The sequence below is a fragment of the Salmo trutta genome, chromosome 13, assembly GCF_901001165.1.
Source record: "Salmo trutta chromosome 13, fSalTru1.1, whole genome shotgun sequence".
Taxonomy (NCBI): Eukaryota; Metazoa; Chordata; class Actinopteri; order Salmoniformes; family Salmonidae; genus Salmo; species Salmo trutta.
In genome coordinates, this window is record NC_042969.1 from 60,587,583 (window position 1) to 60,603,520 (window position 15,938).

General features: G+C 41.9%; 2 protein-coding genes and 2 pseudogenes across 2 annotated transcripts; all 4 read left to right on the forward strand.

Moving 5' to 3' along the window:
* Positions 1-1,140: 1,140 nt before the first annotated feature.
* On the forward strand, positions 1,141-2,208 carry LOC115206803 (olfactory receptor 11A1-like). The gene has a single exon (XM_029773997.1). It carries the CDS (start codon positions 1,258-1,260, stop codon positions 2,206-2,208), a length of 951 nt encoding a protein of 316 aa, XP_029629857.1. The 5' UTR covers positions 1,141-1,257.
* A 4,643-nt stretch (positions 2,209-6,851) lies between these two features.
* Positions 6,852-7,854, forward strand: LOC115206804 (olfactory receptor 11A1-like). Its single transcript, XM_029773999.1, has one exon. It carries the CDS (start codon positions 6,922-6,924, stop codon positions 7,852-7,854), a length of 933 nt encoding a protein of 310 aa, XP_029629859.1. The 5' UTR covers positions 6,852-6,921.
* Positions 7,855-8,086: 232 nt separating this feature from the next.
* LOC115204922 (olfactory receptor 52K1-like) lies at positions 8,087-8,867 on the forward strand (annotated as a pseudogene).
* Positions 8,868-11,482: 2,615 nt separating this feature from the next.
* LOC115206805 (olfactory receptor 52K2-like) lies at positions 11,483-15,578 on the forward strand (annotated as a pseudogene).
* The last annotated feature ends 360 nt before the right edge of the window (positions 15,579-15,938 follow it).

Here is a 15,938-nt window from a genome sequence, read left to right on the forward strand (position 1 = left end):
ACTGGCTTTGCCCCCTTTCTTCCGCACCATATCGATAATGCATCGTGCCTGCTCTGCCCTAGTGCTGTTCTCCTCCGTCACTGAGTCTGTCTCTTCATCGTTCAGCACCTTGTCCTCCAAAAGGTCATCCAGGAGCTGCTTGATCACTGACTTCAAAACACTGGCTAGGAATGTGTTCCGAGCCTTGGAGAGCACCTTGTCAGGTGAAAGTAAATGAAGACATTGTTGGAGTGATATCTACGTCTTATACATCTGCTTTGTAATTGTGCAGTGTATTCTAAACATCAGTTAATCATTTCATGATGCAAGAAGCCATGATATATTTGTTTAGTCATATTTTTGTTCATGAGAGAGAGAGAGAGAGAGAGAGAGAGAGAGAGAGAGAGAGAGAGAGAGAGAGAGAGAGAGAGAGAGAGAGAGAGAGAGAGAGAGAGAGAGAGAGAGAGAGAGAATTTAATTATTGGCGTCATTGGAGTTCAAGTAAACACACTGCTGTATATTGTTTTGTTTTTTCTTCCTTTAAAAGGTATAAAAGGTCAGTGATGTGACAGTATTTTAGTGTGGAATAGCCCGCTGACACAGACCATACAGAAGGCCTGTCTACACCAATGCAGTCTGGAAAAAGATACCAGGTGATCTAGACTTACATCCTGTTTTTTTATATATATATATATATATATGTGAGAGAGAGAGATAAGGCATATATATATATATATATATATATATGTGTGTATATGTATATATTTCTCTTGGTTTTTCTTTATACAGTAAGAAAATCAGAGGGGGAGACAGTCAAGTGGGAGAAGCAGTGAGAAAGGTGGACACAGGGATTGAACCCTAGTCTCTGGTGGGGAGGTGTATGTGACTTATGATGAGGAGTGTTACCACACCACAGCTCTGCATGACTAGCATCCTGTTTGATTTACACACTATGATTGGAGGGTTTGTAAGTGTAACAGTAGAGCAAAGACCGGTAAGCTAAGACAGTTTGTCAATTGTATTTGTATAATATATAATATTAGTGAACTACACTCGGGATGAATTAAGTTTGCTGTATGTTCTACTCAATATCCATGACAGCCACGTAACAGGTTACTGTGGCAATAATGCAGAATCTTAAAAATCTATAGCAATTCTAAAAATGTGCCAGTTATGAGATGTCAATAAGAGATATATATTTTCACGTGATAGACACTGTTATCCTTGTCTTGTGAACCAAATATATCTACAAATATTTCTACAGGTACTATTAGCAAAATGGAAAACTCAACACAATTCACATCATTTATACTAGCTGGATATAGTGACAGTGGACACTTAAAGTACTTCTATTTCATTATATTGACTGTGTTATACATCTCCATAGTTTTTGCGAACACAGTGCTTATTGTGGTTATATGTATGGAGAGAAGCCTTCATGAACCCATGTATCTGTTTCTGTGCAGTTTGTTTGTGAATGAGTTGTATGGTAGCACTGGTTTGTTTCCTGCTCTTATGATTCATTTGGTTTCAGATGCCCATTCAGTTTCCACTGTGTACTGTTACCTACAGATATTTTGCATGTACACATATGGATCTATGGAATTTTGCAATTTATCAGCCATGTCCTATGACAGGTACCTTGCTATATGTTATCCACTACAGTATAATGTCATCATGACACCCAACAGGGTGTGTTTTTTAATTTGTGTAATATGGTTGTACCCTTTTGCAAAAAGCATCATAACACTTTTTTTATCAATTCGTTTGAAATTGTGTGGGAACGTTATAGACAAAGTGTACTGTGACAACTACTTGATAGTGAAACTTGCTTGTTCATCTTCAGACACAACAGTTAATAACATCTATGGACTCTACAGTCTTGTTTTATCTGTTGTTGTCCCTTTAATTACTATTTTGTTTTCTTATGTTAAGATTCTGACTATTTGTTTGAAATCTTCCATTGAGACCAGACAGAAAGCTTTCAGCACCTGTACTCCTCACCTGGCCTCGCTGCTCAACTTCTCTTTCGGCTGTTTCTTAAATCTGCTCCAGAGTAGATTTGATAGGCCTATGAGAAATGTTCCAACTGTACTTCACACTATTTTATCAGTGTACTTTCTGATGTGCCAGCCACTTTTTAATCCTGTTGTGTATGGAGTTAGGATGGCTAAAATCAGACAGGCTTGTAAAAACATACTACCTGTAGGTCTGTACCCTAAAACATAAGCTAAACATTAGTGTGACTTTTTCTGTCCTGATTGTTAGATTTTTGTGATGTAACTTGTGTGTTTTTGTAAAACGTTTGCTGATTTGTGAAATATTGCCATTTACTTGCTGTAATTCACTTGCTGGTCTCCATTGGATACCTATTGTTAAAATAATTGACTTATCCTCCTCATCTAAAAAGCACTAAATGGCATTGGAGCCACTGACCTGTCAAACTTACTCTCGCCCTATGAACCTCCACTCACTCTACGTTCAAGCCATGCCAAACTGCTCCTCGCCCCTAGCACCTGGCTCCGCACAATAGGGGACGTGCCTTTAACTACCAAGCACCCGCCTTTAGAACTCCCTTCCTGAATCTCCGGGCTGCTCAGACTGCTGGGGCCTTGAAAGCAGGCCTTAAGACTCATCTCTATCGGCTTGCCTTCCTTTCCTCCTACATTTTGATTTCATGATTCTATATATATATATATATATATACACACACACAGACACACACACACACAGTAAATGACTCATTATACAACAATCTCAGTGAATAAAATTATATATTCTTATTCTAGTTTGTCTTAAAAATACATTGACTTTTTTAATTGTCTTTATCAAGTTTATATTTTATTTTATACACTGAGATAAGTTCTGTATAATGCAATACAATTATTATTTAAATAAAAAAAGATTTAAAAAAACAGAAGTTCATGACTTTGAATTTCTTACCTAAGATATGCAAGACTTTCAGGATCAATTGACAACAGTGAATAAATGGATTTAAATGTGTAAAAGGTAAGCCCACCCCTTAGACCACCATAACAAAAATAAGATGTTTTATTGTCACATACACCGGATAGGTGCAGTGAAATGTGTTGTTTTACTGGGTCAGCCAAAGCAGTACGGCACCCCTGGAGCAAATTAGGGTTATATGCCTTCACCTTGTCGTCGCAAATATTCGTACCAGCGACCTTTCGATTACTGGTCCAAAACTCTAACCGCTAGGCTACCTGACACTACTATTATTACATCCATCAGTAATGGAAAATGGGCAATGTAAGTTATATACAAGCTTGGTGATTGTGTGACAATTTGATGGAGAAGTCTAGGGAAATACTATACCATGAAATCCAACTAAATGCATGTATTGTTTTCTCAGGGCCAATTGTTCAATGTAACATAATTCCCCTGTGCCAGCTATCTGACAGATGGCCTCTAGCTTTGGTTTTCCTCTGAAAACCTGTTGCCAAATTTGGATAGTTTATTATATACTAAAAATGTCCAGGAAATTCCTTGACAATCAGAAATACACTGCATATATTTTGTTTTCAATTGAGAAATCAAAGGACTAGATACCTTTTTTTTCTGGGGTAACTGTGAGATATGTTTGACCCAGCATAAAATAATCCAGTAAAGGTCATGATGATGTAAACTCAGCAAAAAAATGAAATGTCTTCCCACTGTCAACTGCGTTTATTTTCAGCAAACCTAACATGTGTAAATATTTGTATGAACATAACAAGATTCAACAACGGAGACATAAACTGAACAAGTTCCACAGACATGTGACTAACAGAAATGGAATAATGTGCCCCTGAACAAAGGGGGGGTCAAAATCAAAAGTAACAGTCAGTATCTGGTGTGGCCACCAGCTGCATTAAGTACTACAGTGCATCTCCTCCTCATGGACTGCTCCAGATTTGCCAGTTCTTGCTGTGAGATGTTACCCCACACTTCCACCAAGGCACCTGCAAGTTCCCAGACATTTCTGGGCAGAATGTCCCTAGCCCTCACCCTACGATCCAACAGGTCCCAGACGTGCTCAATGGGATTGAAATCCGGGTTCTTCGCTGGCCATGGCAGAACACTGACATTCCTGTCTTGCAGGAAATCACACACAGAACGAGCAGTATGGCTGGTGGCATTGTCATGCTGGAGGGTCATGTCAGGATGAGCCTGCAGGAAGGGTACCACATGAGGGAGCAGGATGTCTTCCCTGTAACGCACGGCGTTGAGATTGCCTGCAATGACAACAAGCTCAGTCCGATGATGCTGTGACACACCACCCCAGACCATGACGGACCCTCCACCCCAAATTGATCCTGCTCCAGAGTACAGACCTTGTTGTAACGCTCATTCCTTCGACGATAAACATGAATCTGACCATCACCCCTGGTGAGACAAAACTGCGACTCGTCAGTGAAGAGCACTTTTTGTCAGTCCTGTCTGGTCCAGCAACAGTGAGTTTGTGCCCATAGGCGACGTTGTTGCCGGTGATGTCTGGTGAGGACCTGCCTTACACTATGAGCACTGATGGAGGGATTGTGCGTTCCTGGTGTAGTTTGGGAAGTTGTTGTTGCCATCCTGTACCTGTCCCGCAGGTGTGATGTTCAGATGTACCAATCCTGTGCAGGTGTTGTTACACATGGTTTGACACTGCGAGGACGATCAGCTGTCTCCCTGTAGCGCTGTCTTAGGCGTCTCACAGTACGGACATTGCAATTTATTGCCCTGCCACATCTGCAGTACTCATGCCTCCTTGCAGCATGCCTAAGGCATGTTCACGCAGATGAGCAGGGACCCTGGGCATCTTTCTTTTGGTGTTTTTCAGAGTCAGTAGAAAAGCCTCTTTAGTGTCCTAAGTTTTCATAACTGTGACCTTAATTGCCTACCGTCTGTAAGCTGTTAGTGTCTTAACGACCATTCCACAGGTGCATGTTCATTAATTGTTTATGGTTCATTGAACAAGCATAGGAAACAGTGTGTAAACCCTTTACAATGAAGATCTGTGAAGTTATTTGGATTTTTTACGAATTATCTTTGAAAGACAGGGTCCTGAAAAAGGGACGTTTTTTTTTTTGCTGAGTTTATGTATAAGACACACTGTTCATGTACTCCATTCATACTTTTCCATGGGGAAAGCATAATAAACATGTTTATTGAGTCATTAGGTACCAGGTCATTAGTCCACTATATTGCCTTGTTCCCTAGGAACCAATTAATGCAGCCATTAACCTGTAGAGACCTGAGGGGCTCCGGGAGAGGCACGGCTGGTCTTGATTGCATCCCAAATGGTACCCTATTCCCTATATATATTCCCTATATTAGCCAGAAGCCTCTCGTCAAAAGTAGTGCACTATAAAGGCAATAGGGTGCAATTTGAGACTCACAACTTCTGTCATCCCCTCTGGGTGGATAGGCCCTGAAAGTGTACTGTAGGTCTAAAGAAGCCTAGAGTGACAATAAGGATCCTCACTTTTACCTGAGCAGCAAAAGCTTTGGGCCTAGGTTTTAGACTATAGCTAGGACTCAGGCTGCTGAGTTATTCTATGTTGTCCCTGGTTAGATCAAATGTTCAGGAAAAACGACACTGCCCTAACTGTGTATTCTAGGTACCAGTATGTTTGTGCTATTAGTCCACCCCTTGTCATGCCAAACATGACAAGGAGCTAGAATGATAGCACAAAACGATCTGGGGCCAGGCTACCAATGATGACCTCTCCTCAGACTGTTGTGTTGCACCCTCATTCAGACTATACCTGAATGAGGGTAGCCCCTCAAGGTAGCCCCTCAACAGTACCCAGATACCTCCCTATAGTGGTCGGGAATAAGACTAAGGGCTGAATTACAGGACCAGTCTCCAGACGGGGAATAGGCATTGTCTTGCCCTCTTCACGACTGTCTTGCTGTGTTTGGACCATGTCTGTTTGTTTCTGATGTGGACACCAAGGAACTTGAAGCTCTCAACCTGCTCCACTTTAGCCACATCTATGAGAATGTGGGAGTGCTCGGCCCACCTTTTGCTGTAGTCCACGATCATATATTGTTCTAACAGGATCATAGGCCACTAGCAATGCCTACCAAATGACTTTCTTTATTTAAGAATGTCCCTCTTACCATGTGTACTGTAACAGTATTGCTTCCATCCCCTGCCTTGCCCCAACCTGGGCTAAAACCAGGGACCCTCTGACCACATCAAGAACCGTCACCCACGAAGCATCGTTACCTGTCAGTCCACAAAAGCTACGGTCCTTGCAGAGCAAGGGAAACAACTACTTCTAGGTCTCAGAAAGAGTGACATCACCGATTGAACACTAGATCGCACTGCCAACAAGCTAGCCATTTCACATCAGTTGTACATGCCCTGTGTAATCTACTTTTCTCTTTGAATTACTGTAGTTTGTATAGAATTTAAGAAAGGCTTTGGACCTCCTCCCTAGAGGGCCTGTGTTACAAAAATGGTGTCTGTTTTTCTCTGGACGGTTTCCTTGACTATGAGAATATCTAATTTTCCCCAGGTGTACACTTGCATATCACACCATGGCAGGTGTTTTTTTATATATATAAGTATAAGAATCGTTTGAGGAGTTTAAGCAGTTCATCATGGATTAGAAATGCTCTGTCAAAATGTTGGATTTAGCACACTTTACAGGTAATCAATTCATTATTTTCCATTTCATTGTGATAAGTAACATGAGTGCCGGATACAAAGTATAATATTGTTTGATTTAGGCAATTAATTATTTTATCAGAAGAATCTAAAGCTGTTTGTATTGGTGAGTATAGATGTGAGCAAATGTATCTCTGAATTAACAAGTTAAGGAATTATCAATTTAGGTTGTTTGATTTTTATGATTTCATGATTTTAATATATATTTAAGCTACAGTAGGAGAATTTGCTCCTCTTCTTCAAACATTGACAGCACATCTTTACCAACTCCCAGGACCATGGAAAACTCTACTCACTACGAGGTCTTTAGGCTTGCTGCATACGGAGATATCGGACAATTGAAGTATTTCTACTTTGCTGTAGTAACTGTAATATATTTTGTCATCATTCTTGCCAATGCTTTGGTTATTGGAGTTATCTGCATTGAAAGAAGCCTTCATGAACCCATGTATCTGTTTCTATGTGCTTTGTTTGTTAATCAGTTGTATGGGAGCACTGGTTTGTTTCCTGCTCTCATGTTTTACTTACTCTCTGACACACATGATATTTCCCTTCTTTATTGTTATCTCCAGATTTATGTGTTGTACACATATGCTATAACAGAATTTTGTAATTTAGCAGTTATTTCCTATGACAGGTACATTTCTATTTGTTATCCTCTACAGTATAACAATATTATGACACCTAAAATAATTTGTGGCTTAATTCTACTGCCCTGGGTGTATTCTTTTTTCATCAACGCCATCATTATCTCCCTGAGTTTGCGACTGCAATTTTGTGGTAACGTTCTAGACAGAGTGTATTGTGACAACTACTCGGTAGTCAAGCTTGCCTGTTCAAATACTATGCTGAATAACATATGGGGTTTTGTTGTCACTGTGCTATCTTTTTCCTGTACTATATTTCCTACCATATACTCATATGTAAGAATTCTACAAATATGTTTAAAGTCTTCTAAAGAGACGAAACAGAAAGCATTTAACACCTGTACACCACATATAACTTCTTTGCTGAACTTCTCCTTTGGCTGTTTATTTGTGATTCTACAAGGCAGATATGATACTGCTCATCTTCCAGCTATACTTCGCACTATTTTATTAGTTTATTTTCTGATATGTCCACCACTTTTCAATCCTTTAATGTATGGTGTCAGGATGGTTAAAATCAGGCATGCTTGTAAAAAGGTACTAGGACTTTACCATAAAACATAAACTGATTATTTTTCTATTATTGAATTGTGTTTTGTTACTTATAGTTGCTATAATTGACTGTACAAATATGTATAATTTTGGCATAATTTCTCTGTAGACCAAATAATATTGTAAAGCATCAAGTTTATCATGTACTATAACTGAGAATGTTTTGTGTCATATTAGCTTGTTAACTGCATAACTACAAAGCATCAAGGGGAGCTGCCCTCCTTACTTTCAGGTTGTGCTTAAACATATGCTAACAAGGATCTTTGGGAAGAACCTACAACCCAACCCGTTCTGCCGCCTCTGGTCTCTTGGCCCACCGTTACATATACATTTCTGCAATGTATATGTAACATGTCCTCATGTTATTCTAGCAGTGATGGCTTATGACAGGTATGTCTCCATTTGTAAGCTATTTTAATATCAGCCCATTATGACCCTTTCTACAGTGAAGATGTTGTCAGCCTTGGTATATTTTATTCCCATAACTCTTTTCAAATGTTTATCACTTCAAGGCTCCCTCTGTGCAGGAAAAACATCTATGTTTTTTTTGTGATGACTAAGCAGTTGTTAAACTCTCCTGTGTTGAAAGTGCACTGAGCAGCCTGTATGGTACTATATATGTACCATATCAAGTCTAGTGGTTTTACCTTTTGTGTTAGTTGTGCTCTCATATGTCAAAATATTACTTGATTGATTGAAAGCCTCAAAGGAGTCATGAAAGAAGGCTTTTAGTACGTGTGCTCCCCACTTGATCACTTTCATCAACTTCTCTGCAAGCCATCCTTTTGTTGTTGTTGTTTACAACAGGCACAGAGTTTAATCTATTAATATCAGTACAGTTCATTCTTTTCCCACAACTGGTACACCCTATCATATATGGTAGTAGGACCAAGAAGATCAGGACATGTATTACAAAAATTATAAGAAGAATCTTTCCGAACTTTCTTGATTTTTCTCATAAAAAATCTGAACCTAAACTGGTACCAATTATAACTTTAGATATTACAGAAGCAGGCCATGGTTGATGGTTTGAATCCCAGGTCTGACAGGATCATCTGCCAGAACTGAATGCTTATACATTTGTTTTTATCATCAACCTAAGTGTTCACAATAAAAGTGAAAATGAGCACTCAACCCGCTACGCCTTTGTCCACTTACTACGACGACTGTTACGCCTCCAGTGATGATCCATGGCACAAAGCCTCCAGTGATGATCCATGGCGCGGAACCAGTAGTGAGGATCCAAGGCACGGAGCCTGCAGTGAAGGTCCCCAGTCCGGAACCTACAGAGACGCAGCCTGTTTTTCCTTTGGGTTTTGGGGGTAGTTGTTTTCTGTTTTGTTCCTTGTAACCTGACGGAACTGTTGACGGTCGTTTTTGTTGTTTAGATTTAGTGTTTTCATTAAAGTAAAATATGAGCACTTTACACGCCGCGCCTTGGTCCCCTTTGCATGACCATCGTTACAGTAGTTGAGTGTGGAATTGAGCAATCTTCCTCATTGTACATGAATCTCTTAAAAAAACCACATTTGAAGTATTTTAATTTACAATAAATAATGCAATGTTTTATTCAGTGTAGCATGACTAAAGTAATAAACAACTGTTTGATGAAGAAAATGGATTCATCCCTTTTATTTTACAGGAAATTATTTGTGTATTTTACTTGCTAATTCAAATTTCATCTGTCACGTCCTGACCAGTATAGGGGTTATTTGTATTTGTAGGTTGGTCAGGACGTGGCAGAGGGTATTTCTTTTATGTGGTTCGGGGTTATGTGTATTGTAGATGGGTGTTTTATTTATGTATTACGGGGTTTTGGTGTATGTTCTGGGTTTTGTATTCAAGGTTGGTTTTCTAGTTTGTTTATTTCAGTGTGGTCTGTGTGGCTCCCGATCAGGAACAGCTGTACGTCGTTGTTCCTGATTGGGAGTCATATATTAGTTGCGTGTTTTCACCTGGGGATTTGTGGGTAGTTGTATTCCGCACTGCTAGTGATTATTGTAGCCTGTGAAACTGTCACCTGTCGTTCTTTGTTTATTGTTTTGTTTCGTGTTATCTTTATTCATTAAATATAATGATGAACATGCAACCCGCTGCGCCTTGGTCCTCTACAATACGACAGCCGTTACATCATCAAAATATCAAAAGGATTTGCTAGAACTGACACTTCTAGAAGAATACTTTATTGCCCATTTGTTGAAACAGAATTTATTTCATCCTTTTACTTTGTCCCCAACCCCACTGAAACACACATACATGTCCACTGACATGCTAGAAGAACATACGGTCAGTGACACAGCAGCATCACTGATTTGACTTTACCACAGTAAAATACATTTAACGAAATGTAGAAGAAATAGAATGCAATACAAGGAGAAACAAGAGATTAGGAATGTCCCTCTGACCATGTGCAACAGTGTTGGACCCTCTGAACACATCGACAATCGTCACCCATGAAGCATTGTTACCACGAAAGCCATAGCCCTTGCAAAGCAAGGGAAACAACTACTTCTTGGTCTCAGAGAGGGTAACGTCTCCAATTGAACGCTAGTGTGCAACGCCAACTAGCTAGCCATGAATTACTGTATTTCTAGAGAATTTAAGAAAGGTTTTGAACATTTATATTTTAGTCATTTAGCAGACGCTCCTATCCAGAGTGAGCAATTAGGATTAAGGGCCTTGCTGAAGGGCACATCAACAGATTTTTCACCTAATTGGCTTGGGGATTTAAACCAGCAACCTTTCCGTTACTGGCCCAACGCTCTTAATCACTAGGCTACCGGCCGCATGGAGGGCCTGTGTTACAAAATGGTATCTGTTTTTCTCTATATGTTTCCTTGACCGAGAATATCAAATTTTCCCCAGGTATTGGGGACTACTTGCATATCACACCAAGGCAGCCACTTTTTTTTCATCCCACAAGTATAAGAATCAAGTGAAGAGCTGAGTTTCAGGAGTTCATCATGGATTAGAAATGGTCAGTCTAAACGGTACATACATTTGATCAATATATTTAGCATTTTAATGCAATAAATAATGAGTGCAGGATAGAACGTATAATATTGTTTGATTTAGGCTATGAATTATGTTATCCGGAGAATGAAAAGCCATCTATATTGGTGAGTACAGCTATGGAAAATGTATCACTGTGACATGAACAGGTCAAGGTTATCAATTTAGGTTGTCTGTTTTTTGTAATTTCATTATTTTAACTTATATTGAAGTTTCAGTACTATAGAGGATTTGCTCCTCTTCTTCAAACATTGACAGCACTTCTTTACCAACTCCCAGGACCATGGAAAACTCTACTCACTTTAAGGTCTTTAGGCTTGCTGCATACGGTGATATCGGACAATTGAAGTATTTCTACTTTACTCTATTAACTGTAATATATTTTGTCATCATTCTTGCCAATGCTTTGGTTATTGGAGTTATCTGCATTGAAAGAAGCCTTCATGAACCCATGTATCTGTTTCAATGTGCTTTGTTTGTTAATCAGTTGTATGGGAGCACTGGTTTGCTTCCTGCTCTCATGTTTTACTTACTCTCTGACACACATGATATTTCCCTTTTTTATTGTTATCTCCAGATTTATGTGTTGCACACATATGCTTTAACAGAATTGTGTAATTTAGCAGTTATGTCCTATGACAGGTACATGTCTATTTGTTATCCTCTACAGTATAACAATATTATGACACCTAAAACCATTTGTGGCTTAATTCTACTGCCCCAAGTGTATTCTTTTTTCATCAACTCCATCATTATCTCCCTGAGTTTGCGACTGCAATTTTGTGGTAACGTTCTTGTAACGATTGGCGTCGGGTGATGAAGAAGCGGACCAAAACGCAGCTGGGAGCGAACACATGTTTATTCTTACACTGAATAAAACACGTACACAAAACCAAGAAAATGCCTGATCATTAACTGCTCAACAAAAAGAGACAACAACCCACAAACATCGTGGGGGGAAAAGGAACTTAAATATGATTCCCCAATCAGAGGCAACTAGCGACAGCTGTCTCTGATTGGGAATCGACAGAACCCAACATAGAAATACGCCCCAAAGCAAGGCTATCCCAAAACATAGAAAATAAACTATAGAAATGCCACACCCTGACCAAAATAGAAGAGTTCACCTGGTCAGGGCATGACAGTACCCCCCCCTCCAACGGTGCGTACTCCCGGCGCACCAACCTAAAGTCTATTAGGGGGGGGACCCGGGTGGGCGCCTCACCCTCGGTGGAGGCTCTGGCCCCGAGCGTGTTTCTCCCCCTGCCTCCACCCTAGCCCTACCCCTCTGGCCCGGACTGGACCACGGTGGAGCGGCATGCTCAGGCTCCGGAGCGGAGCCGCCGACCGGAACAGGACTGGTCACCGGTGGACCGGACACAGGCCGTGCCGGACTGTGGACACGCGCCGTGGGCCTGGTGCGGGGAACAGGGACGGGCCGGACAGGACCGGGGGCACGCACCACCAACCTGGTGCGGGGAGCAGGGACGGGCCGGACTGGCCTGGGGACACGCACAACCAACCTGGTGCGGGGAGCAGGGACGGGCCGGACTGGACTGGGGACACGCACCACTGGCTTGGTGCGGGGAGCAGGGACGGGCCGGACTGGACTGGACACACGCACCACTGGCTTGGTGCGGGGAGCAGGGACGGGTCGGACTGGACTGGGGACACGCACCACTGGCTTGGTGCGGGGAGCAGGAATGGGCCGGACAGGACTGGGGACACGCACCACTGGCTTGGTGCGGGGAGCAGGGATGGGCCGGACAGGACTGTGGACACGCACCACTAACTTGGTGCGGGGAGCAGGGATGGGCCGGACAGGACTGGGGACACGCACCACTAACCTGGTGCGGGGAGCAAGGATGGGCCGGACTGGACTGTGGACACGCACCACATTCGCCCGGCAAGGGCGAGGTGCTGGCACAGGACGTGCTGGACCGTGACCGCACACCGGCGACACAGTGCGCATAAGCGGCGCCGGATATCCTGGACCGAGGAGGCACACTGGAGGTCTGGAGTGCACAGCTGACATCACCCGTTCTGGCTCAACGCCCACCTTAGCCTGGCAAGTGTGGAGCGCTGGCACAGAACGCACTGGGCTGTGCAGCCGTACCGGAGACACAGTGCGCGTCCTCGGCGCAGGATACATCGGACCGAGAAGGGGCACCGGAGGCCAGGAGCGCTGAGCCGGCACAACACGTCCTTGCTGAACACTCCCCCTAGCCCGGCAAATGTGGGGCGCTGGCACAGAGCGCACTGGGCTGTGCAGGCGCACTGGCGATACCGTGCGCACCTCTGCCACCCAAGGCTCTTCCTCCACGCTGTCCCTACGCAGGTCCTCCAGGACCTGCCACATCTCTGCCTCCTCCTTTGCCGTTATCCCCCACGAGAGCAGTGGTCTGGGCTCTTCCTCTGCCCTTCCGGACCACCCCATTAGCCCCCCCCCAAAAATGTCTTGGGGGTGTCTTCCGGGCCTCCTCGACCGCCGCCTGCGACTCCTTCCACCGGCTGGCATCACCTCCTCGACCTGGGAATCCTTCCGCCAGGGTCCTTTCCCCGACATGATCTCCTCCCAGGTCCAGAACTCCTTCCCCTCGCGAGCCCATCTCTCGCGCTCCTTATCCTCCCGCTGCTTGGTCCTGGTTCGGTGGGTTGTTCTGTAACGATTGGCGTCGGGTGATGAAGAAGCAGACCAAAACGCAGCTGGGAGCGAACACATGTTTATTCTTACACTGAATAAAACACGTACACAAAACCAAGAAAATGCCTGATCATTAACTGCTCAACAAAAAGAGACAACAACCCACAAACATCGTGGGGGGAAAAGGAACTTAAATATGATTCCCCAATCAGAGGCAACTAGCGACAGCTGTCTCTGATTGGGAATCGACAGAACCCAACATAGAAATACGCCCCAAAGCAAGGCTATCCCAAAACATAGAAAATAAACTATAGAAATGCCACACCCTGACCAAAATAGAAGAGTTCACCTGGTCAGGGCGTGACAGTTCTAGACAGAGTGTATTGTGACAACTACTCGGTAGTCAAGCTTGCCTGTTCAAATACTATGCTGAATAATATATGGGGTCTTGTTGTCACTGCGCTCTCTTTTTCTTGTACTATATTTCCTATCATATACTCATATGTAAGAATTCTACAAATCTGTTTAAAGTCTTCTAAAGAGACGAAACAGAAAGCATTTAACACCAGTATGCCACATATAGCCTCTTTGCTTCTCCTTTGGTTGTTTATTTTCAATTATACAAGGCAGATATGATACTGCTCATCTTCCACCTATACTTCGCACTATTTTATTAGTTTATTTTCCAATATGTCCACCACTTTTCAATCCTATAATGTATGGCATAAGGATGGTTAATATCAGGCAGGCTTGTAAAAAGTTACTAGGCTGTTACTCTAAAACATAACCTGGTTGTAATTTTTTTGTAACATTTAATTATGTGTTTTGTTACTTATAGTTGCTATAATTGACTGTGCAGATACGTGTAATTTTTGAATAATTTCTCTGTAGCCCAAATACTATTGTAAAAACTGCATCAACTTTATAATGTATTGTAACTGAAAAACTGTTGTGTCATGTTAGCTAGTTAACTGCATAACTACAGAGCATCAAGGGGAGCGGCCCTCCCTACCTTCAAGCTGTTCTCAAATAGATGCTAAGTGGGATCCTTGGGATGACCCTACACCCCAACCCATTCTGCCTCTTTTGGTCTTTTGGCCCTGGTCTCTTGGCTCTGGTCTCTTGGCTCTGGTCTCTTGGCCCACCGTCTTAAACATTTCTGCAGTATATATGTAACGTTTGCTTACGTAATTCTAGCAGTGATGGCTGATGACAGGTATGTCTCAATTTGTAAGCCAATTCAATATCATAGCATTATGATTCCTTCTAAAGTGAATATGTTGTTAATCTTGATATACGTTATTCCCATAACTCTTTTCAAATGTGTATCACTTCAAGGCTCCCTTTGTGCAGGTACAACAGCTTTTTTGTGATGACTAAGTAGTTGTTAAACTCTCTCGTGTTGAAAGTGCGCTGAGCAACCTGTATGGTAATGTATTATATCAAGTCTAGTGGTTTTACCTTTTGTGTTAGTTGTGCTCTCAAATGTAAAGATATTGTTTGTTTGAAAGCCTCAAGGGAGTCACGAACGAAGGCTTTTAATGTGTGTACTCCCCACTTGATCATTTTCATCACCTTCTCTGCAAGCCATCCTTTTTTCTTTTGTTTATAACAGGCACAGAGGTTAATCTATTAATACAGTTCATTATTTTCCCACCACTAGTACACCCTATCATATATGGTATTAGGACCAAGAAGATCAGGACATGTATTACAAAAATTATAAGAAGAAAAATCTTTCCGAACTCTTGATTTTCCTCATCGAAAATCTGAACCTAAACTGGTACCAATTATGACTTTAAATATTACAGCAGCAGGGCAGGGTTGCCAGACTGAATCACAGGATTGACAGGAACATCTGCCAGAAATGAATCCGTACACATTTGTTTTGATCATTAACCAAATCTCTTGTTTCTACTTTGTAATGCATTCTATTTCTGTGAATTCTTCTGAATTTCCTTTAAATGTATTTTACTGTAGTAAAGTCATATCAGGGATGCTGTTGTGTCACTGACACTATGCTCTTCTATCATGTCAGTGGGCATGTACGTGTTTTTCAGGGGGGTTGGGGACAGAGTAAGAGGAAATAAGGATACAATACGTTCTGTTTCAAATAATTTCCTGTAAAATAAAAGGGATGAATCCATTTTCTTGATCAAATAGTTACATTTTTTCTTGCCAATGAAAATAATTCCAATGCATTTTTGAAGAGCTTCATGCACAATGAGGAAGATCAGCCCAATTCCCCACTCAGCTACACTTAATCTAAAGACACCTTAGTCTGTCCCAATAGAGTACCACATAATACCCATGAAATCCAAAAGTCAAATAGGGAAATGGTTCCATAGGAGATTTACTGACACCAGCAGTTATGGAATGTTAGCTCACAAGTATAATTCATTGGCTGATCCCTCATGGTGACCTTTATGGAATTATGTGA

Excerpts from the sequence above, each read along its gene's own strand:
- LOC115206803 (XM_029773997.1), top strand. The coding sequence starts at position 1,258 with ATGGAAAACTCAACACAATTCACATCATTTATACTAGCTGGATATAGT.
- LOC115206804 (XM_029773999.1), top strand. The coding sequence starts at position 6,922 with ATGGAAAACTCTACTCACTACGAGGTCTTTAGGCTTGCTGCATACGGA.